This window comes from Vombatus ursinus, unplaced genomic scaffold (genome assembly GCF_900497805.2).
Source record: "Vombatus ursinus unplaced genomic scaffold, bare-nosed wombat genome assembly UNPS02000580.1, whole genome shotgun sequence".
NCBI classification, from domain to species: domain Eukaryota; kingdom Metazoa; phylum Chordata; class Mammalia; order Diprotodontia; family Vombatidae; genus Vombatus; species Vombatus ursinus.
The window spans coordinates 2788848-2814814 of record NW_020940358.1 but is presented as its reverse complement, the minus strand read 5'-3'; the positions used below and the strand labels follow the sequence as shown (position 1 = coordinate 2814814).

General features: G+C 46.6%; 1 protein-coding gene across 1 annotated transcript in view; it reads right to left on the bottom strand.

Annotated features, from left to right (window-relative positions):
• Positions 1–25967, bottom strand: part of CACNA1B (calcium voltage-gated channel subunit alpha1 B) — a 247343-nt gene that overhangs the window by 112699 nt on the left and 108677 nt on the right. The window contains exons 13-18 of the mRNA XM_027849985.1: positions 23595–23726; positions 22609–22681; positions 19802–19919; positions 17578–17645; positions 13823–13929; positions 59–922 (exon numbers count right to left, since the gene is read on the bottom strand). Of these exons, the coding sequence (XP_027705786.1) occupies positions 59–922; positions 13823–13929; positions 17578–17645; positions 19802–19919; positions 22609–22681; positions 23595–23726 (1362 nt within the window). The remainder of the gene's footprint in view (positions 1–58; positions 923–13822; positions 13930–17577; positions 17646–19801; positions 19920–22608; positions 22682–23594; positions 23727–25967) is intronic.

Here is a 25967-nt window from a genome sequence, read left to right as displayed (position 1 = left end):
CCGACTCTGCCCTGCCTTTCCTTTAGGAGCCTGACGGCATCGGCTGTCGCCCACTCACTTGGGTTGATGATTCCGCAGCTCTTTCTCCGAAGGCTCCCCATCCTTCTCTCCTGGTTCCTTTTCCACCGAATCATACATGGATAGGGCTTTGTGCCTGGTCTTATGCCTTCGGGGAGGCTCCTCTCCATTCTCTCCCTTGGGTCCAGGCTCTCCTTCCCGGGTCCCTGAGCGGGAGCCACCCCGATGCCGTGCCCGGCGCTCAGGCTTGGCCCCACTGACGGTGCCATTGCCTTCTTTGCCCGGTGGCTCTGCCGAGTGCCGGTGGGCACGGTGCCGCCGGTGCTCCTTCTCAGTCGTGATGTCCTCCACAGAACCCCGGCGGTGGTGCCTGCGGCCACCTTCCTGGCCCCGGGAACGTTCGCATTTCCCCTCTTTGTTGCCCCCAGTCTCCTTGCTTCTGCTCCGCCGCTGCCGGTGTCGTTCCTCTTTATTTGCAACGCCCGACTCCCCATTTTCCTCCCTGACACCTTCTACCTTCTCCTGCTCCCCAGCCCCTGCCTTTTCTTTTTCTTTCTCCTTTTCCTTCTCCCTGTGCCGGTGGTGCTTGCGGGGCATCTCAGGGCCCTCAGCAGCCGTGCTGGGGGACACCTTGGTGGGTTCTGTGGCCTCCAGCCCCTCCCCAGCCCCTGCTTTGCCCCCTGGGGCCCGGACCCCTTCTTCTCTGCGGGGCTCCACCACCAGGGGTCGATCCAGGTGAGTCTTCATGTCTGGACGGATGTGCCGGGTGGTGGTATAGCGGAGGCGCTCCTCAGGGTCCATCTCACTGTACAGGGCTTCACAGCTGGCCTGGAAATTGTGTAGACGGATCTGACTTGTGCGCTGTTCCCACACAGACCTGGCCTTGGCTGAGTTCTGCTGCTTACTGCAGAAAGAAAGGAAGACAAGGGGGTGAATATCTTCCTGTCTTCACAAGCCCACCCACTCCCCCTTTTCCTTCCTTCCTTTTCTGTTTAAGCTTGTTTTATCTTAAAAGGTCTAAAATTTTTATTCTGGAGGGGAAATCACATAAGGGGAAGCCAAGGTGTGCACACAGAGATGGAGAGAGATGGCTAGTGGTGGTAGAATTATGGGTGAAGGAAACTCCTAAATCGTCTATGGTGATAACAGGCCTGTACTGGTGGAGAGGGGAGGAGAAGGAAGGCAATGGTACTTCATGGAGTCCCAGTGCAAGATAATGGACTCAGAGCTGAAAGGGACATTAGGGTCCAGTGACTCCAAACTCTTCATTTTACAGAGAGGAAAAACTAAGGCTCAGAGAGGTTAGATGGCTTGCCCAGTAAGTGTCTGAGGCAGGATTTGAACCCAGGGCTTCCTGACTCCAAGTCTAGTGCTCTAGCCACTATACCAGGATGGCACCTTGGGTCTTTCCAGGCTCTGACTCCCATAATTTTGCACTCCACCTTCACTCCTCCACTCACATCGTTCTCTCCCTCCTCCCCAATCTATGGCCCTCATCCCTCACTGCAACAGGCTGGGTAGGGGTAGTTTTCCTATAGGGAAACTTCCCTTTCACCTGCCTCAAAGTCAACATGCACAAATACTGACCATAGGTGGTCCAGTTGGGGAATTGGACCAGATGGTTACATTCATAGAGGGAAGGAGAGACTTTATGCTCCCAGATTCTCATTCATGGCTCTGAGGAGATCCTTGTTACCTGGGGCTCTCCCTGAGTTGGTAGATCTCCTCATGAGAACTTTTGGGGAAAGAGACAAAGCTGATGTCCTAGTTAGGCTCAAATTGCTCTCAGGAACACTATTTTACCTTCTCATAATGCTGATAGATCCCCAAGACATCCTTCCTAGGTCCCTCATCCTTGCCAATGTTTTTGGAGGGAAATGGGGAGGCCTAAGGAGAAGATGGCTGGGGAATGGGGTAATACTTTTATATGATTGAGGATGGGCAGTTTGGATGGACAGGTGACTGAACTAGTGGAAGGAGAGACCCTGAGTGTGGTCCTACAAGTTCACAGCTGTGTCCTGGACCAAAAGAAACAAACAGAGAGGTCAGGCATATGGAAAGGTATTATGGGAGTTCTCCTGGAAAATATCCAAGGCCATAGTCTTATCAAAGTCCTAAAAGGATGAGGAAAGTCCTCAGGAACCCCCACTTTCTCAGACAGCTGGCCCAACAAATCAGGAACTCTAAACAGGGACTGAGGTAAGCACCATTAGCCTTGCCTCCTTTCTTCCTGCTTAAAGAACTTTGTCTCTCCTTCCTATCACTTCTATCACTTTTTTCTTTTCTTCCCTCCCACCCTCTTTTGATTCTACCCTCCCCACTCACACCACACACACACACACACACACACACACACACACACACACACACACAAAATGGTCAGAGCCATTGGGTTACTTTGGGATTGAGAATGCAGGGGAGAAGAAGAAATTGGCATGCATGTTAATTAGACTTCATTGGAAACTGGTTTCTGCTCCCACTCACCCCCAGGCACCAGAACTGGGCTTTACTAAGGAAAAGCTGGTTAGATCCAGGGGATGTCTGGGAGCCCACACATGAATTCTCTGTTACGGGGACAGAAAGATGGCAATGTCCTCAGGCTGCCCTGTAGCTATGGGAACCATATCAGGCTTTACACAGCCTGCAGGGCTGGACTCTAACCCACATGTATATGCATACTCACACGCATGCATGCACACACACACACACACACACACACACACACACACACACACACCCCTCAGCCTTGAGCCACTGATTTCAGTTGCAAGCTGGATGTGGGTTAGTTTATGAAGGAGCCAGGAGAAATGAAGAGATTATTTCATGAAGACAAATGGAGGAGGAGGGTTAGACAATCATAGGAGAAATTAGGCCATCATTGGTAAGACGAAGTGCTGCCCAGATTTTCTCCAAGGGCTCGGCGACCACAGACTCTACACCTTCCCCTCCCCCCACCTCACCCCCACCCCCTTCACTAAGCCTCTTCAGAGGAAGAAGGGCAGCCTCTCTCCTCAAGGGTCTCTGGCCTCAGAAGCACCACCTCCCCTCCTGTGCAGACCCAACCAAATTTTAGGATGAGCATTTTGCAACTGTCCAAATAAATAAGGGCTATTCCTTCTTTTCTCCACAGTAAGAGAAACTGAGATACTTCTGCTATTCCCTTCTGTCCTGATATCTGGAAACATATCTCTAAGCCCTTTCATACTCCCTTTACCCTACCCCCACAGACACCAAAACTTTCTGGGGATCTTGCGAGGGCCTTGGTACTTAATTCATTGTGCCACAGGCTGGGCACTTTTGTCAGTGTCACAGCACTAGGAGACTACCTCAAGCCTGTGTCCCTGCGGATAAGCTCCATTTTAAAGGCAGTAAGAGCCCTGAATAGCTGAGGCTGGGTGCCCTTGGCTTCCTCAGTCACCATCCTCCCTGGTAGAGGTTTTGCCTGATGTTCCTCTGCTAAAGAAAATCCTACACCCACTCCCATTCCCAACTCGTGTGACTCTGGTCACCTCACCATCACCCCATCAGCATCAGCGTCAAGGCATGCACACAACAGTATCCTAGCTACTGAATTGAATATAGTGCCTCCTCATATCCACATCCTCTCATCTGGTCCTGACACCTTTGGGAGGTGGCAGGTCTGTGAGCCCTGATCTCCAGCTGGGCCTGGGAATAAAATCACCATACTTTATAGTTAAATGGCAGATGTGGTATCTCATTAACCCAGATTCATTGAAGCAGAAATCTCGAGGTGGTCTGGTCCAACCTCTCCACCCTTTCTGGAAGCCCAGAAAGTTTAAGTGACTTACCTACCCTTAGTCACAGGATTTGCACCCAAGTCCTCAGACTTCAGATCTATTGCACCGCTCTGGCCATGGTGAACCCAGGACTGATCCCAGAACCTCATTAAACCTGTGTTCTAACTACTGCATTGACCAGCCCAAGTCCAGGCACAAAGTTTCTCTTCCCTGAGTCATTTGCTTGAACTTGCTTGTAAAACTCCCTGTCAAGTAAGACCCTTGGATGATTCTTACACACCCTCCCAACTGACCCAGCACAGATGGCAATGTCTCAGCTTCCAAGGCCTGGCCTATTGACAGGGATGGGGAATGGATGAGACTGGGTGGATGGCAGCACTAATACAGGAAGGCATCTGAGTGAGCAATGCATTCATGTTTGTGGATGGAGATGGGCCAGACATGCTGGATAGAGACCCTCTGGGCCCAGACGCTTCCCCTGGGGGGTAGGGCAAGCAAAGCTGCTGGGTTTGGAGCTCTCCACTAATCTCTGCTTAAGGTCAAGGTGCTCATGCAAACCCCACAAGTGGCCTTAGCCTCAGCCACAACTATCTGTCTCTGCTTCTGTCAGAAAACCTAGTTTGACTAACCGCTTCTCCCATCCAGACCAGCTTAAATCCGTAGCTCTATGGGCCAAGAACCCAGGCCCTCCTGCCCTTCTCTCCTGTGAAGCTCCCACCCTCTCATCCCCCTCCCTTCAAGAAAGTTTTCAAGAAGTATTACAGCTAGCATAAAGTGGAAGAAAATGGTGAAACATAATTTTCTTCCCTTTCATACCCATCTTCCTACCTTCCCAACATGGAAATTTAGTTGATCATTTCAGGTACCTCATTCACAAGTATCCCACACCCTGGAGTGTGATCCTTGGGATGGGCTGAGGTATGTCTGTAATATAATAGGTGGGGTAGAGAGGGGATCCTCTGGGGTCTTCTTCCTGTTCTTCTTTTTGTATCTAAATGCCCCCATGAAGAGAGATATGCTGTTTTACCCAATGGCTTTTACTGAGGGGCTGTTGTACATGTGGGGCCTTACTGAGGGTGATAGAAACTGCATATATACACCCTGTGGGTTTAGAGACTTCTGTCCATAAAAATTGTATAAAAATAACCCCCAATGCCACAACCAAAGCCTTAGAAAGATACCCACCAGCTTCACCCAAAGCTCAGACTTAAATAAACAAGATGCTCCAAACAAGGTGCTTCCTGGATTCATGGGGGAAGGCACTAGGAGGAAGATGTCCAGATGAGTGATTTCATCAGTGTGTGGGAACTCTCTTCACAATATATATTGGCAACTCATCTGTAACTTAGAATCCTTGCTGTCGGGGCACTGAGAATTTAAATAGGTTGCCCACCATGATCACATAGCAACTACGATTTAGAGGCAGGCCTGAACCTGGATCTTTCTAACTCCATCCAATACAGGATGCTGCCTCACTCTCTCTTTTTTCCCCAGACCTGTGCTTTCATATGTGTAGAGAACAAAATTGAAATTCCCTCCACTGAAACAGATTTAGAATTTATAATCCCAAAAGAGCATCGGCTTAGCTCTTAGTCACCCAGCTAGTTATACGTCAAAGGGAAGACTTGAACTCAGGTCTCCCTTATTCCAAATCCAGATCTCTGATTGAAATATATCCCCCCTCTCTCCACCTAATCCAGATAATTACTATTTATAGCCTGTTCTGACCAATGAGCAACAAGGATCTCCCTGAGAGTGTTGAAGCTGGACCCACTGCTCCTTCCCAACACTCAGCAGGGTGTTTGAGGCTCCACTGTTGAAGTGTATCAGAGGGATCTGTGGGACTGTAGTACTGAAGGAATTTCCCCACTGCCACCTCCAGTTAACCCATGAAGAGTAAGTAGTGGTCCCACCCTTATGTACTTGGAAGAAGGTTGATTTGCCCAGTCTAAAATATTGACAGAAATATAAACTAACTAGATGAATTATATCTGGTTGAGGACCTGGACACTTCTAAAGGTTGGTCAGTCAGACCGGTCATTCATAGTGGGCTTAGATTCTGCCATGTGTCCCTCAGTAGGTGCCAGCCATAGTAGCTGCTGCTTCCACAAGCTGCCCCCCTCACTCTGAGGAGAGGACTTGGGCCTGTGGGAAGACCTAAGTCCTTACTCACTGAGTTCTCCAGTGAGGGGGGTGTCAGGGAGAATCATGATAGCACTGCAGTTAGCCCACAGGAGTGCACTGAAAGCAGGGGAGGGTAGCTCCTACACTAGCACGTTTGGAAGGCCTCAGGAGGTGTCCTGCTTTCAGGGGAAATCAGCCACTGAGCAGCCCCGGGATGGGAGGGCTTTTCTGGGGGCAGGACAGGAGTGAGACACCAAAAAAAGAAAGAGAGAGAGAAATATCCCTCCTTGAAGAAAAGGACAATGTAGAAAGAGCAGCACACAGGGGGCCCACATCTTCCCCGTGACTCAGGTTCCTACTCTGTAACTGGGAGTGATAAGGTCTGATTCAGCTTGTCAGCAGCATCTCCGGTAGCAAAGAGGGAGCCTCGGTTTCCAGGCTAGGCCAGCTTGCTGCCACTCAAGGACCAACCTGACGGAGACCCTCAATCACGTTCCCAGTGAGATAAGAATGAAGACTGGGGGAAATGCCACATTGTGACCAAAATAGACCCCATTCTGATGAGCCTTTTTATTAAAGAGTCAGGAAGCAGGCTTTAAGGGCTTCTCAAAAGGAACAGCTTAAATTCAGACAAATGAGAGCGGCACTATTCAGGGAACGCAGCGGGCCCTTAAGTCAGGTGGCTGAGCACCGAGGGGCTGATCTATCGCTGAGCCTTGTACCAGTGCCAGTTGCCCTAAGGCTGAGTCTGCCTCTCAGATCCTGTCTCCAGGCCTCTCCTCCAGCTCTGCTCTCAGATGACTCAGCTAGAAAATTGGTTCCAGGTTCTCTCTTTTTGCTTAGGGACTAAATGAACAAGTGACTTATGTAGTCCCTGCCTGGTGTCTCCCCCCAGCCTCACAGGTGGGTGGTTGTGGAAGCCTGTGGGGCTGGTGGTCTCCCAATCTCATTTACACGATCCATGGCCAAGCAGTGCTAGAGGATGCTCACACAGGGCTGAGCGGGCCAGGCTCTGCCGAGCCCTGTAACTGCACTCGTGGCCCACTTTCCCCAAGCCCAAGCCCACACCTGTAGGATCACGAAAACCACCACAGACGTAGCACAATATCCAAAATGAAAAGAAAACAAGACAGTGAACTCAAGCATGTTAGAGACAGGCACAGTATACAGATAGACAGACTAAACAGACAGATAGACTGACAGAGACAAAGAAAGAAAAGGGAGGGGTGGGAGTAGTGTTGAGCTACATTTAGGATGTCAAAACATTCCCTATACAAAACTCCAGGCAGTTCTCATTGAGGGTGAAGATGGCTGCCACGCCCCATCCAGGCCTAGGAGGTGTTTGATCCAATGATGTGAATGGCTTTTAGGAGGGAAAAGGAGTTAAGCAGGCGAGGAAATGAGCCACATGGGTGCATATATCAGAGAGCCATTTATGGAATATCGTAACAGAGAGCAACTCACGGTGAATTTACGCTGGAGGCGGATGAGCTGCGAGATACAGTGCCTCGATTTTGCTTTACAAAACTGCACATGCAAAAAACAGAACAGAGCCAAAGGTGAGAAAAAATAAGATAAACTTCTAACACACAGGGAAGAGACTCAGACAGCTGTGGCCCGGCCCGGCCTGTCAGGAGAACTGCAGCCGCATCTTGGAAGGAGCCCAGGGAGGCTTTCAGAAAGTGCCCCAGCTACAAAAGAAAACCATCTCCTCAAAGAAGGGGAAGTTGGGGCAGGGAAGTGGGAAGAAATGCCATCAGAGCTGACTCCCACCCCTTCCCCAAAATATCCCCTGAGAAAACAAAGCTCAGAAGAGAATGAGAAGCCATTAACCTTGGCCTCTCCTCAATTCCTCTACCTTTGCCCTCCAACCCCATAAGAACCAGCCTGAGGCTTTGGGGCTTTCTCATTCCCAGCCAGCCAGAAGATGGACTGAGACTGAGACCCTACTCAGACCTTGTCACCCCCACCTGTGATGGGGGGAATTAGCCACTCACACCCGGGCTTTGCTTTTGGTGTGGGTCAAGAAGAACACCACGAGCTAAAGATCACTGTTCTGTTTGTCCCACATAAGTTAGGGCTACCCATTAAAAAAAAAGTAACTTCTACTGGTTTTTCCAATATCTCAACCTCAACCCAGGCAGCTTCCATTTATGGTGAAATAACTTCTCTTCTCCCTGAATCTGGGCTTAGCCAAGAAGATTCCTGCACAGCTCTGGTAGTCATTTATAGATTGTCTAGGAATGATTTAAATCTAAATCTATTAAGAACAACAATAATAATTACCATTTATATAGTGCTTTAAGGTTTGAAAAACCACTTATTTCATTTGATCCTCACAACAACTTGTGATGTAGGAGCTAATTATCTCCATTTCACAGATCAGAAATCTTAGGATGGAAAACATTAAGTGATTTGTCCAAGGTCACACAGCTAGCGTCTGAGGCAGGATTTGAACTCATCTTCCTGACTGTGAGTCCAGGACTCTATTCTCCGTGCCACCTTGCTGCCTAAGTTTTCATCATAAATTTAAAACCAAAGAGTTTCCTGAACACTGGATACATTTTTTTTTTAATACTGGAACCGGGGATGTGCTGGAGCCAGATTATACCTGCTCAGGCAATTATTAAATTTTCATGTGAACATTTAAACCTTTAAAATCAGCGAATGCCACAAAAATCAGGACTTGATTTATTATTTAGTTAATTGTCTAGATTTAAGAAAGTGATGGAGAAAATGTTAATAGTTGCAGATTAAACTTCAAAGTGTGTTGGGTACAATCCCTTCCCCTTCCCCTGGAGAGCCAGTTGTTAAACATTTACCAGCATGCCCCTAGCTGGACTCATATGCTGACATAACTTCTGAGCTGGAAAGGATCTTGGAGATTATCAAGTCCAAATTTTGTTACACATAAGGAAAGTCAGTCCAGAAAAAAAAAGAAAATTATTTGTCCATGGGGAAATGATAAATAGAACCTCAAAGGAAATGTGGTTCTCCTCACTCCTCTTTAAGGGGTATGCCTCCAAAAAACCCAAATGCCTCCATGAAATCTAAATACTGAATTTCATTTACATCACTGTTACCTACAAGACAGTTAAACTGCCTGGAGACGGACCAATGAGCTTCTTTTTCCTCTGCAGCTTCCCAAAAACAAGGCACCCCCGTCACTGTCCTTTCCCATTTGTTCAGCTACCTTAATAGCTTCTGTTCTGGGCAGTGAAATGAGCACAAGCTTCTTCTTTCCCAGGCTTAGGTTCTCAAGAAGTCAGATTCCTTCTAAGTCCAAAAACATAAGGAAATCAGGTGGTAGGCCAGCCTGGGGATGATTATACATGGCTCCCAGGGAGGTCAAAAACTGGCCTCTCCTTTCCATTCTTTGTCTCAGCTCCTCTCCAGGGTCTAGGACTAGGGGAATTCCCTCAGACACCTGCTATAAACTGAGGCTGGGTCCTCTGTCTGAAGGCCAGGACTAAGCAGGACTCCTAGGCCAGGAGGTTTGGAAGCCTCTCGGTGAGTCTGGTAAACTGCCTCCATCTTGTGAGAAAGCTGACAAAACCCTGGACTTTCCAGTTCTTTAATGCTCTCATAGGGACCAGCAGCAAATACGCTGGACCATGTTCCTTGGCCAGCTTGCAATTCTGTTCAGGGTTGAATATCAGGACCAGAAAGGAGCTGAGGATGAGGGAGAAGGGGCAATGTGGAAGCTAGGAATACTGAAATCCTTCTGAGTCACAGTCCAAATCTAGACAACTTGAATTGCTAAAAGTTCATGAGTGGGAAGTGAGTCTAATCATAGTAGGATTCCAAAAAGAGCTGTTCTTTTTATGCCATCAGCTGCCCATTAAATCAGGAAAACACATGGGTAGAGGACTCACAGACCTAGCACAGAGTGTGTCATGGAACACCATCCACCATCCCAGTGGTCAAGGAGAAGGATGGATGTCTGAAGCCACTATAATACTCAGAGTCAATAGTCAAGGGCGAGCCTCCGAAACAGGGATATGTAGGCTTTTTTTCCTTCCTTTTCCTGACAAATGACCTTTCCTTTGCCCCAAGAGAATACATTAAATTAAAGCCCTTTGGATCACTGGCCAAGCTCACAATGCCCTAGCTCTGTTCTGCAATCTGGAGGCCTGGAAAGCCAGACCTCTGCATTGCTTTATCCCTCAGATAGGCAGGTACCATCTTTTTATCCTATTTCTCAGACCCCTAAACAGTCAAATCCTGAAGGGTTGGTCTCCTCTCCATTTGACATCACTTTCTCAAGGCCTCTGTCATGATACTCATAGAATTCCACACCACACCTGGCAGACCAGAACCAGCACTAAGAAGCACCCCCACTCCCTACCCCCCACATGTCATCATCATTCCATTCCATTACTTACCATGACTGCGCAGAAAGAGGAATAGAAAAAGAAAGAGATAGAGAAACACAAAGACACACAGACAGATGGACAGACAGAAGGACAGACAGGCGGACATCTGCCTCACTGGGCATCATGGCTTTATATTCGATGGCTGCACCACAACAAAGGCAAAAAAGCAAACACTGGGAAATTCACATTCGCATCGTCTCTTCCCCTCTTCCTCTAACCTCAAATAAATATACACAGATAATCAGAGATACACACACACAGACACACACACACACAGAGGCATATACACAGGTGCATACAAAAAGACACACACACACACACACACACACACACACACAGAGGCAGAAACACGCATCTGGAAACACTCAGGGAGGAGAGGCGCATTGGAGGCTAAGGAGAGGAACAAAGAGACCACTAGAGCCTAAGAACATCTCCACTCATCTAAGGAGCCTTTCATTTCGGATCTGCTGGTGATTCACAAAGTTTTTGCAGGGGTCTTTGGTTTGGCTTTCATGACTGACAGCCATGCCCAGTGATGGCTTATAAAAGACACAACCACAGAATCCAGAAACGTGAGGCCAGAGGAAGCCTTAATGATGGTCAGAGCTGCAGAAGATAGATATAGGCCCATACTCCCAACCCTGCTCCCCAATATATGTACAAAAGGGACAGAGATAGAGAGAGAAAGAGGAGAAACAGTGCCCCACAAAGGTGAGAGTCCTGGGGATTTTCTTGGGTCTGAATCACCCTGTATATGGGGCAATTATGGAGCATGTTCCCCTGAGGCTCTCACAGAGGGTGTCCCTCCCTCCTGGGGGGAGGAGGTCTCTTTGCCCATTACAGTTCTACAAAGAAACAATTCAGGGGGCCCCAGTTCAAAGTTTTGTCCCATCTGGTGTCCCTCTCCCCTCACTCGGAAGCCTTTCTGAAGAGCAATTCTGTCTATAGATGTCTAGGGTTCCCACTACCAAAAGTGACCATAAAACACAAGCTGAAGTGTGGGAAGACCAGCAGTGTATGTAACGCACACTCACTGGACTGAGGGTTTCCACCCTGGGCTCTGACTGGTACCCTCCCTACTATTGTGCCTCCTCAAAGACTACTCTGGAAACATGAAAGCCAAAGGCAAGAAGGTGGCAAGATATTCAACCACAAGCTCTGAGGCCAGGAGTATGTTTGAGGGGCCTGTCCCCAGGACAGGTGATCTCTCAGTATCCCAGGGGCAGCTGAGAAAGGAAGGTGCTGATATATGTACTGGGCACAGCCCCTTTTGTACACAGCATTGGTGCAATCCTAGGTGGCAAGAAGGAGGCAGGGAGGAGGAAACTCCAAGGACAAAGGGAACTTAGGAAGCTCGGATTTTCCAAATTTCCTTCCAGTTAAAGGACCAGCCAATTTATACTTCCAAGGAGCAGGGAGAGGAATGGGGCAGGGTTCTCCTCCTGTCTCTGCTTCTCCCAACATCTGTGCACCAATGAATGCCTCCCTGACAGCCCACCCAACTGCCCTCCCCTCCATCTGATACAGGAGCTCAGGTCCAGGGTGGGAGCAGGCTCACTGCTGTACACAACAGAGGGCTTCAGAGGGAACAGGGGACAAACCAAACAAACTCACTCACCTCTAGAAACAATAAAGCATGGAAAATGCTAAACAGAAAAAAACCACAAAGCCCGAGTGAAACCATGAGCTGAAACGGAGCAGTCAGAACATTAAAGAGTCAACTTGTCTTGATTCATTATTACTTTCAAACAGACATATTTCCAAAGAAGTGTTGCCCCTCCCTCCCCCCCTGCCCCCAGCCCTTTGTCCCCAGCATTAACCTGTCACAGTTAGCTGGGAGATGTGTCTCCCCAACCAAGTTCACCAGGTGAAAAGGTTAGAAAAATTGGAAATCAGTCCCACGACATTTCTCTTCTATAAAAAGAAGACTCCTATCCCTGAGGGCCACAGGATGAGGTAGGGAGTGAGAGTTCCAGCAATCCAAACCAGGAAAGATTTCACATTTGTGGGTTTTGCTAAAACCTAGGAATCACCCTTTACATGTGGTGTAATCATTCTTGTCAATGACTGGCCACCCACTACCTTTCCACAGGTCTGTTCCCTGAGCTCTCGCCCAACTACTGCACTGAATTCTCAGCCCAGAGGTTGACGTGGGAAAATTTTGCCCAACAAAACTGTAGAGTAATAAATGAAATATGAGCAACAGGGGAAGTAGTGAAGTGGCCTGTTTTCAAAATTATTAAGTTCCATTCTCCAGGACCTCCCTGGGTAGAACCAAACTAACCAGATCAAGACAAATGAAAACTAATAATGGGCTGAAGATTTGCTGGCTGGTGGTCCATCAATCACTCCAATGGTGATGAAAATGCCAAACCCTCAGCAGGAGAGACTCACACAAAGGCAGCCTTCAACCAAAAACAGCGTTTTTGCATTTTTCTGTCCTGGGAAAACTAAGGCCCAGAGAGAAGACAGACAAGTGGTAGGTACCAGAGTCAACCTTTGAACAAAGGTCCTTTAGCACCAAGTCAAATTCTTTTTCTAAACCCTTTGGTTTTAGCTGATCTGATCTCCCTTCAAAGCTTAGGAAAGCATTAACTCTTTCAAGGCTGTAGGGCACTTAGCACCAGGCATCTCTAGATTTATAAAAAGTCATTGCTGAAAAGCTGAGTATGAGGTAAAATTTCATATATTATTTCCCTACTTCCCACTGACTTACAATATAAAATCAGAGATGTGTCCCTACAAGGAAAAACAAAGAAAGAAGTACAACAATCTGAATTTAAAAGGTGATTTTGTTTGGATTAGGTTAAAAAGAGGCTCAGCTCCCTGGAATAAAAACATCTTTCTTCTGGTTACCTGAACAAGGTAGAACTAGGAAGGAGACAAGCATTTATTAATCTCCTACAATGTACTAAATGCTTTACAAATATTATCTTATTTGATCCTTACAACAACCTGGGAAGCAGGTGCTATTCCTATCCCCATTTCATCGCTGAGGAAACTGAGGCAGACAAAGGTTAAGTGATTTGCCCAGGCACACACGGTTAGAAAGTATCTGAGGCTGGATTTGAATTCAAATCTTCCGGACTCCAGACCTAGCACTCTATCCACTGTACCACCTACTTCCTCTATCTTTCCCTGTGTCTCCTTCTAATGGCATCTATAACGGTAGACCTCCAACTCTGGCTCAGACATTTCTGGTGGATCTTCCATACAACTTAAGGTTTCATAAGAGAACAGGGTAGGCTCCCAACACTTTCCCATCTCCACCCCATCACCAAACGCAGGCCTCTTCCCTTCAAATAGTCCTCTTGCTCCATCATCTCAGAGTAATGGTGAGGCTTCACCTGGTGAACTCTTTTCAGGGGCTCACAGAGAGAGAGAGAAGGGGGAGAGAGCTCCAGTCTCTGCCTCCTTCCTTTCAGGCCTGGCCATGAAGAAGCCAGAGCACAGTAGTCAGTGAACCACAGAAGCTGCACCCCAGCCCCTGCTCTACAAAGTAGATCCCCATTCCGGGCGCCCCCCAAAGCAGAAAACCACCCTTACGCTGCTATGGAGATGTTGGCAGCAGACAGGGGGCTGACTTCAGCGACCTCCTTGGCCTTCTGCAAAGCAAGCTTCTGATTGGCTGCTTCCTCCAATTCTTCCTCATCCTGTTTGGAAAGTCAGAAAGTTACAAAGTTACGGATCTCTTTTATTTCACCTAAGAGGAAATTGGCATCCGGAGAAATTTTGTGATGTGCCTAAGGTTACACAGCATACTAAAAGCAGGTCCCTTCAAAGGGTTGGGTTTGGATTCTTGAAAGCCCAAAGAATGACCATTGTGGTGAAGATGTGAACTTAATAGAGGGTCTGGTTGCCATGACTTTTCTTTGTACAGCCTGGAATCAGATTCCAAAATCAAACCCACAGGATAAAAAAATTTTAAATAAAAAAGATTAAAAAGGCAAAAGAATCTAGAACGACCAGTTAATCAGTGAACAATACACTTAATAAGCCAAGTATGTGTTTGCGCTATAAAGAAGGGAATGTGGGACAGTTTCAGGGTTTCATTAAAGAGATTTTTTGGCTTATAAGTGATTCTGTTCTTTCCTAGGTAACCGCAGAGAACAATGCAGTGCCTAAATCAAGAAGGCTCCAGTCCAGAAGCCCATTTGTCTGTGATGTGGGACAAGGGGAGAAGAATTGGAAATTTTATATAATCATTTGAGAGAGTCACTGCTGCCTCACAATCTAATTTAGGAGATTTGGAAGGGGTCCAGAGTTCCAGTTTAATTAACCTAATGAAAGCAATTAAAACTATTTCTAAAGTTATAGCATGCTCCACACACTAATACAGCTGGGACTCTGGGGGGGGGGTAGAGAAATTCCTAGCCTGGGGGCTTGTGACACCTGCAGAACAAACTTTTAAAAGTGCCTCCTCCCCCGACCTTTCTTCCCCTCATCTTGCAAATAGCCACAATTGGTACTTAAATTATAGTAGATTACAGTTCATTTTGTCTCCGGAATTGAGGAATTTGGAAACACTCCAGAGTCAACCACCCAGCACCCATTGCATCTAGCCATCCCTCCTCCCACATGGGCATAAGGGACAACACATTGATTCTGACCAACAGCATCAGGGGAAGGAGAAGAAAAGAGAAGGAGAAAGGAATAAGCATTTATTAAACACCTACTATATGACTAGCACTTAACATGTATCTTTTCATTTGATCCTCACAACAACTCTGAGAGGTAGGTGCTACTATTATCCTCATTTTACAGTTGAGGAAACTGAGGCAGACAGAGATTAAGTGACTTGCCCAGTCACACAGCTAGTAAGTGTCTGATGCTGGATCTGAACCCAGGTCTTCCTGACTGAGAAGCTACACATTCTATCCACTGTGCCACCTAGCTGCCTCTAACAGCAGGCTCCCTGTGAGGAAGTGTATACACATCCTTCCTTCCACATGAACATTCAGGACAGAACATTGATTCTGACAATCAGGAGGCACTATTCCAAATGGTATGGTGGAAAGAATCCTGAACTTTGAGTCATGGCACCTGAGTTTGAATCTTGGCTCTGCTACTTGCCAGCTATGTGACCTTGGACAAGTCAATTAACCTCTATGGGTCTCAGTTTCCTCATCTGTAAAATGAGCTCATTGGATTAAATGGTGTCTAAGGTCCCCTCGGGCTCCAGCTCTATGAGGTTAGAATCCTGGCTGTCAGGATCTATGACCCAGCCAAAGCAGGGCTAGTCTCGCTGTGGTGAGAGGAGGGGTGTCAAATACTCCCCTTAGTTCTCTGATGCCCTCACTCCCTCTATATGTCCACTCACTTTGCCAAACACAATATCTCTTGCTTTCTAGCTAAATTTCCAGTTTTCTCACTGTGTTTGTAGACTCCTGACTATATCTGTCCCTTCTGGCTAGAGTTCCAGCTTTCTAGGTGGTTTGATTTTTTTTTCTGCTATATTTGTCATTTTCTAGATGTCTTGGCAGAAGCCTAATCATCTACTCCCTGGGGATCTGGGGACCTGGCCAGTGGATGAAGGCAGACTACTGAGGCAGGCACAGGGGTTGTTGGCAGAAAAAAAAATAGAACTTTTCAGCTCCTGGCTAGTGGATAGGGTCCCAGTTCCTCTAGAATATATGAATTCCTCCATGCCATTTCCTGAAGCCATTTCAAATACCCTAGAATCAGTTCCTGATATTTATCCAATCTGGGCATGCATTGCCCAGAACTCTAAACTTTGTGATGTCTGTGGGTTTCTATAAGAATAAAAATAATACTAATAATAGTTCACATACATAAAACACTTCACCATTAGCAAAGTGCTTTGTGTATATTGTATCATTCGAGCCTCACAGTGATCCTGTGATCTCCATTATACAGACAAGAAAACTCCATTGCAGAGGGATTAAATGGCTTTCCCAGGGTCACATGGCAATTAAGTACCTAAGATGGATTGGTTGCCCCTATCTACTATACCAGGGCTTCTTAATCTGGAGGCCATAGTGGATGACTTTCAAGGAGTTTATGAATTTGGATGTTTTCACTAACTTCTAACTGAAATTTAGCGATTCCTTCAATTATTTAAAAACATCATTTGAGAAGGGCCCTGTAGGCTTCACCAAACTGTTAAATGGGTCCGTGACACACACACAAAGGTTAAGAAGTCACCATACAGCCTTTCTGCCTCAGACCAACAAACTGTAGTGTTTCCTACCAAGCACTCTTATAGATTCAGTATCCTAACAATTAGGCCTTCTGCAGTCATCCGTACTGTGTCTGCCTGAGTGGATAAGTAGGACCCAGACTGGCTGGTGCCTGAAGTGGGCACTACCAGCCTGTTCACATATTGGAATACTCAACTGCAAGTAGTCACTGGTGTTCAGATGCTCTCTTCCAACCAGAAAACTACCTCCCTTCTGTAGTACTTCTCCAAAGAGCTCAGGTGTGGATCCAGCAAAAAATGAACCTAAGTCTGGCCAGAACAAATGATTCACATGTGCATTTCTTGTGGGGGGAGGGTAGTGTTAAGGGTCTTCAAGGGCTGTGAAACTGGCTAGCCCAATGCCTGTGGCCTGGCCTCAGAATGACCCTTGAGCGAAGGGGCAGGACTGGGCAGGGGAAATAACTTGCTCTTTTAGGAAAACAGCACCCACTTCTGGGGTTACATTTCTAAGAGTTGGAGTGGGGTACACTGGCTCACACTTTGGGCAAGTGTCACAGAAGGCAACTCATAGTTTTTCCTGCTATGGTCAGGTCCTCAGGAGAGAACTGTTTTCAGGTTCAACCTTCTGACCAAAAAAAAAAAAAAGTGGTTCCTACCTATAGATCAAGGAATTTTCTTTTCTGCTTAGTGGTTAGCCTATTGTTAGGACTACTGGACAGAGCTCCAGAATTTGACCCTGAAGTGAAAGTGTCCTCAGCCCAGACCACTGGCCCATGCCCTTAATTCACACACACACACACACACACACACACACACACACACACAACTAGAGCCACTATGTACCTTCTGCAACTCGCTCTAGAAAATCCCATGGAGAAAGCTGAGGAAACAGGGATTCAGGGAGATGATCTCCATGCTTAGATACAATTTCCTTTTCCAGCCCTGTTCCTACTTGGTAGTCAAGGCCACTCACAGGATGGTCACCCCAGCCTATGCCTTAACTCCTGGAGAAGGAAGCCTGATATAGACCAGAGGGGCTTTTGCTTCCAGTCACATGCCCTGGTCAGGAGACTGAGAAACACTCTCCAACTGCCCCCTACCTCTACACCCTGCCAGCTATTCATGCCTACTCCCAGCTTACCTTGGTCAGTTCCTGGGCATTGGCAAGATTGTCCACAGCAATAGCCAGGAAGACATTCAGAAGGGTGTCTGGTCAGGTTCCAGTTAAGGAAGGAGCGTCCAGATAAAGCCCCCACCTTCTCCTGTATCCCCTGCTGTGGGCTGTGCTGGCACTAAGATCATGCTCTGTGATGATACGAATGCCCACACACCAAACCTTCCTATCCACTCCTCATTCTGCTGAACAGAGTGCCATCAGAAACTTCCCAACAGATCTCTTTACAGCAAAGCCTGAAGGTTTCTCCAAAGGAAGTGGTCTCACTCCCTGGCACTGCTTCTTCCAGAAAGGACATAAGCCAGTTAGGGGTCATTACCCTTTTCCCTGTGGCAGTAGAAACTCAGTCAGTTATCAAATAATAACAATGATAATAACTCCCATTTATATAGCACATTAATGTTTATAAAGTCTCCCAGTTCCCATTTCCATGGCAACAAGGAAGAGGTTCTGAGACTCTGAGAGGGGTCAGTGCCATAGTGTAAGCCACTGTCTGACATGTGTACATGACTGTGTTTAAGATGGTGGCTAGGTCAGTATGTTCCTGTGAAACAATGGGTGTGCCCAAATATATATATGTATCACTATGTGCAACTGTGGTCTGTATGTAACCATTTGTGACTATGGGGGGTGTTTATATGATGGGTGTGCCTGTGTATAGCTGGGGGTATGCATGGATGAGTCTGTGTATAGTTATAGATATGAATGTATGTGATTATGAGTCTGTCTGTCTGAATGTGCACAGGTGTATAACTGTGGGTATGCATTTGTGTATGTCTGTATTTGGCTATAGGTATGCATTTGTGTATATGTGTGAATGTGGATCTGTCTTTGAATGCATGGGTGTGTAATACTGCGTATCTCTACAGGACTTTGTACATGGGACTTGGCCTGATATATATCTATATACATAGATATATATATGCATACATACACACATATATACACACACACATATATGTATATGTATGTATATATACATATATAATATATATATACACACAAACAAACTATATGCCTCTAAGATAGTAACAGAGATGTCACTGTTACAATAATAAATGTGAGAAGCTAGGCCAGCTCCCTCATCTCACAACATCTTTTCTGTCTCTCTACCCACTCAGACTTTCTGCTCCAGTCACCTTCCTTGCTGGGTAGACAAATCTCTTGCCTCCCTACTTCACGCATGTTATCCCTAACCCTAATTATCCCCAGCCCTAAGCCTTCTTTATCACTACCCATCCACCATCTCATGGCCTACTCCTTCAAGCTGCAGGCCTGAGAACCCCACCCTATTTAAGCCATGATGTCACCGATCCCTCTTAATTCTGGCAACCCCTCCACACTTAGCTGCTGATAGCATCAGGCTTCAGAGCTAGAAAGATCCTTAGGGATAATCTGATCCACTGCCCCCATTTTATAAGTTAAGAAATGGAGGGCAAGAGAGGAGAAGTGACTTACCCTAGGTCAGATAGTATTTAAATGGCTGAGCTAGGATTCTAACCCAAAATTGTGACTCCGAATCCTGGGCAATGCGGATGAGCTCCCCAACACTTGACACCATCCTGATTTATCCTTGCTGACAGCATTAGTTCTTTCCCTTTCCCTTTGGGTCTGCTCTCCCAGCAGACTGGGAGCTCCCCGAGAACAGGGTACTCCTGCTCAGCTTCTGTGTTCCCTGGACTCTGAATTCCCTGAGAAGTCCAGCATTAGGTGGGGCTCTGTCCATGTTTTGGGGGATGGGAGGCGAAATGTGGATTTGGCTAATAGACTGGACACCGAGGGTCTTTAATGAGGGTTTTTGGAACTCATGCAGTCAGAACCAGATGGCTCCCTCAGAAGCCACCTCATACATTACCCAAGTCTCCAAAAAAAGGATCCCTAACCTATCCTCAACTAGAGGCTAGGATGATCAGGAAGTGAGTCAGGCTGAGGCTACTTTCCAAAGCTGCCCAGACCCATGAGAATGGAAAAAACCCAGGCTGGGCCACTAACCACCCACCCCACACTGCAGGAGTGAGAGCTGCAAAGAACTTTAAGGATCATCTTCTAACCCCTTCACTTTAGATAGAAGGAAGCCCAGGCCTAGAAAGGGGACACATCTTGCTACCGGTCGTCCACCACATCTAGTGGCATCATTCAAACCCAGGTCCTCTGACTTCAACACCAAAGGCCCATCTCCACAAAAGGATACAGTTTCCAAACAGCGTCAAGATGATAAAATAGAAAGAAGAGAACATTCCTTTGCTGACTCCACCTTGGGATTCAATTCCGTGATACATCACCACATTCCAGTCTTCTCCTGTCAGGATCTGCAGGGTGAAATGTAGAGGAGAGAGTTGAGTGTGTATACACACACACACACACACACACACACACACACACACACACAGCCCATCCATAGCTCACAGGCAAGGGGGCCAAGAAGAGTCTCTGAGTCCCTAGTCAAGCTTCCGGCAACCACACTGGAGGGGACTCAGGCCCTTGAATCTCACCCCATGAACTCTCCAACATACAAGAGCAAGGAGCGAGATGTGCCCACACAGAGACAGGCACGTAGAGGCACAAAGGATGCATGTCCTTCCACCACCACCATCCCTAGAGGAACCCAGAACAGGTCTTCAAGGGTTTCTGAATCAGGTTAGAATTTGAAATTGGAAGGCACCTAGATGGCATTTCCTGTTAGGGAGACCACTGGCACAAACCTCACCAGCCTTAAAAGGAGAGACCACACTTAGACCCACTTTCTGCCCTTTATTTCTCTAAAGGGTACTTTGTAACTTGAGGATTTGCATGTGCCTGGGTAGACTGACTCCCAGATCCTCCAAGCATCTTGTTTTGAATGGGACTTCCCTTTCTCCTTTCTCCTCCTGAGTTCTTTTTATATATCAGGATTGTAGTATCTGTCCCTGGACTCCTAAAGGTTCTGTGGATACATTTCAGAGGTCCATGAACTTGAGTGGAAAAAAAATTTTTCATCTTTATTTTCAGTAACCTCTAATTTAATTTACTTTGGTCCTGAATGTAGGCAGCAAACGCTATTTTGAGAAGGGGTCCACAGGTGTCACCAGACTGCCGAAGGGGCTATAGCTAAGAACCCGCACTATTGACCTTTGTGAGCTTATTTTGAATGATACCACTTTATCCAAGCTATTAACTCAATCTTTTTTTTTGCTGATTCTTTAAGATTTTTAAAGTAAATCATCATGCCATCAATAAGTGGTAATAATTTTTGTCTCCTCTTTGTCAGGCCCACGCCTCATTCCAGAGAGTCCTGCCTGGGCCCCTTACCATGGAACAGCAAGGAAAAAGGAAAGCTGACTTCCAGGACAGGGGAGATTCGGGCACGTTCGAAGGAGACTGGTAAGGAGACGCTACTGGCACCAAGCTGTGCTCAGAGGTGACTGCCGGCTTGGGGAGAAAGGATGGAGGACAGGGATCTGCACAGAATGTCCCCATGGCTGTCCTGAATGCCACATTCTGAGGCTTTGGGGTGGGGCAAGGGGAGGATGTTAGAATATAATTCCAGGACCTCAGGCTCACCAAGCAGCTCATAAAGGGGAAATAATTATATGGCAAGTTTTTTCTTAGCCAGCAGCACCTGGTATGTTTAAAAGGTCTTAAAAGCATCCTTTTCTCTAACTTTGAGAGAGCCTGTAAATCAAGGCTTTTGCCTTAGGGAAGTAGAGGTGACTAGGAGAAGAGAGGCTATCCTCCAAGAAAGGGGCCTTGGAGACCATCCAAAAGGCGAAGGTTTTAGCCAAGGGCTTTACTGCCAGGCTAGACCCCTGAACTGATGAAAAAAAAAACATTCCTGCTCTAAGGTGGCTGTTCATCTTCTAAGACCATAAGAATCTCAGAAAGGGGCCTCTGTGGCATAGCAGAGAGCTGCTCCCGGAGTCAGGAAGACCTGGGTTCAAATGCTACCTTTGACATGTACTGACTGCAACACTGCACAAGTCACTTAATGCCTCAGCACCCCCAAAAGAAACTAGTGAAGACCGTGAGTTGAAGAGAAGGGAACAATCCACATTGGTAGAAGGGACTTCCTCACCTGGAAGTTCTTAAATGGATACAATCACATATGTTTTGCTTTGTTATATTTTAAAAGAACCTCAGAGATTTTATCTCAGGTCAGACCCTGGTTTCCTCTTGTCCTAGTACTTAGCCTCAGGCAGAGGCACCAAGGCACAGGTTGGGAAGGGACAGAGCGAGCTTCAACTGTCAGAGGTTAAGGACCAGAGGACGTTTTCTCTACCTCCTCCCGAGCTTCCAATTACTTGACTTGTGCCAGTCCATCATTCCCTCCCTGGCTATCCTGGACTCCCTCTGTCTGTCTCTGCTCAGAGCATCCTGGTCAGGGCTGCCCCTCTACACCTTGGGCTCCCTCCCTTCCCCCTTCTGACCTGCCCTACAACCTGCTGTAGCAACTCTCAATGGCCCTCATTACCTTTCCTCTATTCCTGCTCTCAGAAAGAGCTACATAACCAGGAAGGGGGGAGAGCCACAAGCCGATTGTTAAACTTTCAACACAAGTATTTACACCTCAGAAATCAGCATTAAACATTTATTAGCACACCTCTGTAGTGTACTAGAAATACAGCTTGAGCTCAGCAGGGACTGAAGTCATCACGAGATTGGAGATGACTGGTGACTGGAGGCTAATAATAATAAGAATTTCAGTTAATTCAGGCTATTTGTGACACCATTTGTGATTTTCCTGGCAAAGATTCTGGACAATAGATCTGTACTTCTCCAGCTCTCTGGAGACCATGAACCCTTTCAGACAAATGCTGGACTACACCATTGGGTTAGGCTGCCAGATCCCAGTTCCCCAGAGACTGGAAGCCTTTATCAGAATAAACCACACCCAACTAATTTGTGTGTCGGGGTGGGAAGGGAAGGTGTCTCCATATCCCCTATCCCTGGGGATTGAGTACCTGACTAGAATAGTCCACAGCAGACCACGAACATGGCACATCCTGGAATTGAGAGCCTTACCTGGAATACAGTGAGAATTGCAGCCGGAAAAGTATCAAAGTTGGTGTTTGGGGTCTCATCTCTAAAATTGAACCTGAGAGAAACAAAAAGCCATGGGAAGAGGCAGTCCATGATGGGCCTCAGCTGGCTGCCTCAGAGGCTCCCATACATGCATAAGTAGTCAGTGGGTAAACCCATATGGTGCCTAAATTTCTAACATATCAGTGAGTCCTCTATATTGGTAATTCTATACTGGCAACCTCACATTGTTCTTGATCATGCTTTATCCCACACCTCAGGACTCTGAGTCTTTAGGAACAATTACTCCAGAGCCCTTGGGATACAGAGCTCTGAGGTCTGAGAAGAAACACCATCAATGGTCATTTGACCCTTTCCTGGACCTCTCATGAGTATTTCCAGTGCAGAAGTTGGATTTCTCAAAAAAAAAACTTTGCTAGCAGTTGCAAGGGAATTAGATACAATGACACAGATTTGCAGATCACAGAATTGTTACGTTATAGAGAATGGAAATCTTATACTAAGATATCGCTAGTGTAGCTTCAGAAGCTGACCCAGATAATAATCTTAACTCCATAGTCTTTCAGCCAGGCCTTGTCCCATGGCCGCCTAACACACTGCCTCAGCATTCTCTCTGGCTCCCTCCAGTACCAGGTAGATTAAGAACAGGCCCAGGTCCTAGAGCAACACCATCATCGGGAACCTCCTCCAGTGAGTCATTATTTACCAAGCAAAAGGTAATACAAAATGGTGGCCAAGGGCAATGGCTCCATTGACATTATTATTTTCATCTACTTCTGTCTCGGACCCAACTCTGTACTCTTCCCAAGCCGAGGCCACTGGCCCCTCTCACTACACCCACCCTTCCCAGGATGATCGTTGATGAATGCTATCAACCTTCCACACCAGCCTGTGCCACCCACTTGGATGAGTCATGGCTCACAGCCCCCAACATAGACAGGGAGAGAAAGGTCATTTCATCCACTTACTGTCCTCCAAAGAGCTGCATCCCCAGCAGGGCAAACACCACAATGAACAGGAAGAGAAGGAAGAGTAGGCTGATGATGGATTTCATGGAGTTTAGCAGGGAGACCACCAGGTTCCGAAGGGAATTCCAGTACCTAGAATGAACAAGGACCAAGCTGATCTCCAAGACTAGACTCTTGGCCATTGTCCTTCTGCTCCATGTGGGATGAGAGCCAAAGTTTCACTCTAGAACAATCCTAGCCGGGCATATAAGAAGGCACTGCCCCCAGTGATGTACCTGTATTCTTGTCTCCATTTGGCCATTTGGATTCCTGGATTCTATGGGCCATGCTCTTAAACCTCTTACCTATGGGGTTCTTCCTTTCAGTCAAATACAGACCTGGATGGATCAGGGAATAACTTAGCAGCCACAAGTAATGTCTGCCTCAGTCACCAGCTAGCTAAAAGGGCCCTCAGAGACTATCTAGTCCACGACTTCTTAACCTGGGTTCATGAACTTGTTTCTTTTAATATTTTGAGAACTGTATTTCAGTATAATCAGTTTCTTTCATAATCCTATATATTTTATTTTATGCACTTAAAAACATCATTCTAAGAAAGGAACTCAAAAGACTTTGCCAGATGGCTAAAGGCGTCTATGAAACATAAAAAAGATTAAGAACCCCTGATTTAGTCCAAGCCCTTCATGTTAAACCAAGGCCAGGGAGGGAGGTCCCTAAGTATTTTGTATCTGATAAAGAGACATAAACACCCAGGAGCTCCCAGGGGAACACTCAGAGTCATACATATTCTCTCTCTCTCTCTGCATGTGTGTGTATCTCTGTCTCTCTGTCTCTCTCACACACACACTCTCTGTTTCTCTCTGTCTGTCTCTCCCTCTGTATGTCTGTGTGTGTGTGTGTGTCTCTCTCTCTCACACACACACACGCACACACACACACACACACACACACACTGTCTCTGTGTCTCTCTCTCACACATACACACAGGAGGAGTCATTGTATTTAGCAGCTCTGGGGCTCTATGACATGCATCTCTACTGGCATGCCACTGTTCTATCTAATAAGGAACATCCATGGAGATTTGGGAGGTGAGGGTGGGCTGAAGATCCGAGGCTGGTCCCACAAAGCAGCCATGTAGTTTCTTATGCCATTTTATGCAGAAAACAAAAGACAGAGAGGGAAAGAAGAGAGAATAAAGAGAGAAAGAGGGAGAAGATAAAAAGAGGTAGAGAAAGAAGAGAGAAGAGAAAGAGAGGAGTATTTGAATTAAAGTAGCCCTGGGTGTGGATGGGAGATAGACAAAAAATACATCATGGACGTAATGATGTCTTCATCATTCAGGGATGAATGCCTGAAGAGAGAACAAAATCTCAGTCCGTTGAGAAACAGAGGGATGTGTCCAAGAAGGGTGGTCTGAAAGAATAAGAACCCTATAGAGGAAAGAGTCTTGGTGTCTGAGGACCAGAGCCCAGGTGGCAGTTCTGACAGCTGCATGTTTCCCCTCTGAGCCTCAATTTCTTTGTCTGTAAAATAAGGATAATCACATATAACCTACCCCTCTCACAGGATCATCATGAGGAAAGCATTTTATAAAACTTAAAATACTATTGGAAGTGTGAGTTATTATGATTACAATTATTATTACACATTCCTCATACTATTACTACAGGAAGTTAGAATGGGGAACCAGAGGAGATAGGAAATTCACCCAGGAAGATGGGGGAACTTCAAAGAAAGCAATAGGGAAAATATTGGGCCCAGTAAATGTGAGGGACAGCCACTCTGATACTCAGTCCAGAAGGAGTATCCCTAAGCAAAGCCACTGACAACTGATCAAAAATTATAGAGAAGCCAGGCAACAGCCACCAGAGGCCATCACCAGAGAAAGATGATGTGGTCACTCCAACAGAGCGAGAAGCCAGAAGCCTGGCCCAGCACATCCTCTTCAGTGCCAAGAGAAAAATGGAGGGTGTCCAAGTGAAGGGACATTGGGGAGAGGGGGAAGCTGAGACCTGACAGATAGATTGGAGGTTTTATGTCCTCCTTTGGAAGGAAGGTACAAGCATTTAAGTCAGGCACTGTATTAAGTACTTTACAAATATTATCTCGTTTGATTTTCACAACAACCCTGGGAAGTAGGTGCTATTATAGTTAAGGAAACTGAGGCAAACAGAGGTTAAGTGACTTGCCCAGGGTCACATAGCTAGTAAGTGTTTGAGACCAAATTTGAACTCAGGTCTTCCTGACTCCAGGCCATACCACCTAACTACCATTGGAAAGATTAAAGAGTCTGAGTCTGTCTAGCTTAGGTAGTATGAGCACAGTAATCATAGTGGATTATGGGCTGCTGAGAAGTGAGGGGTGACGATTAGA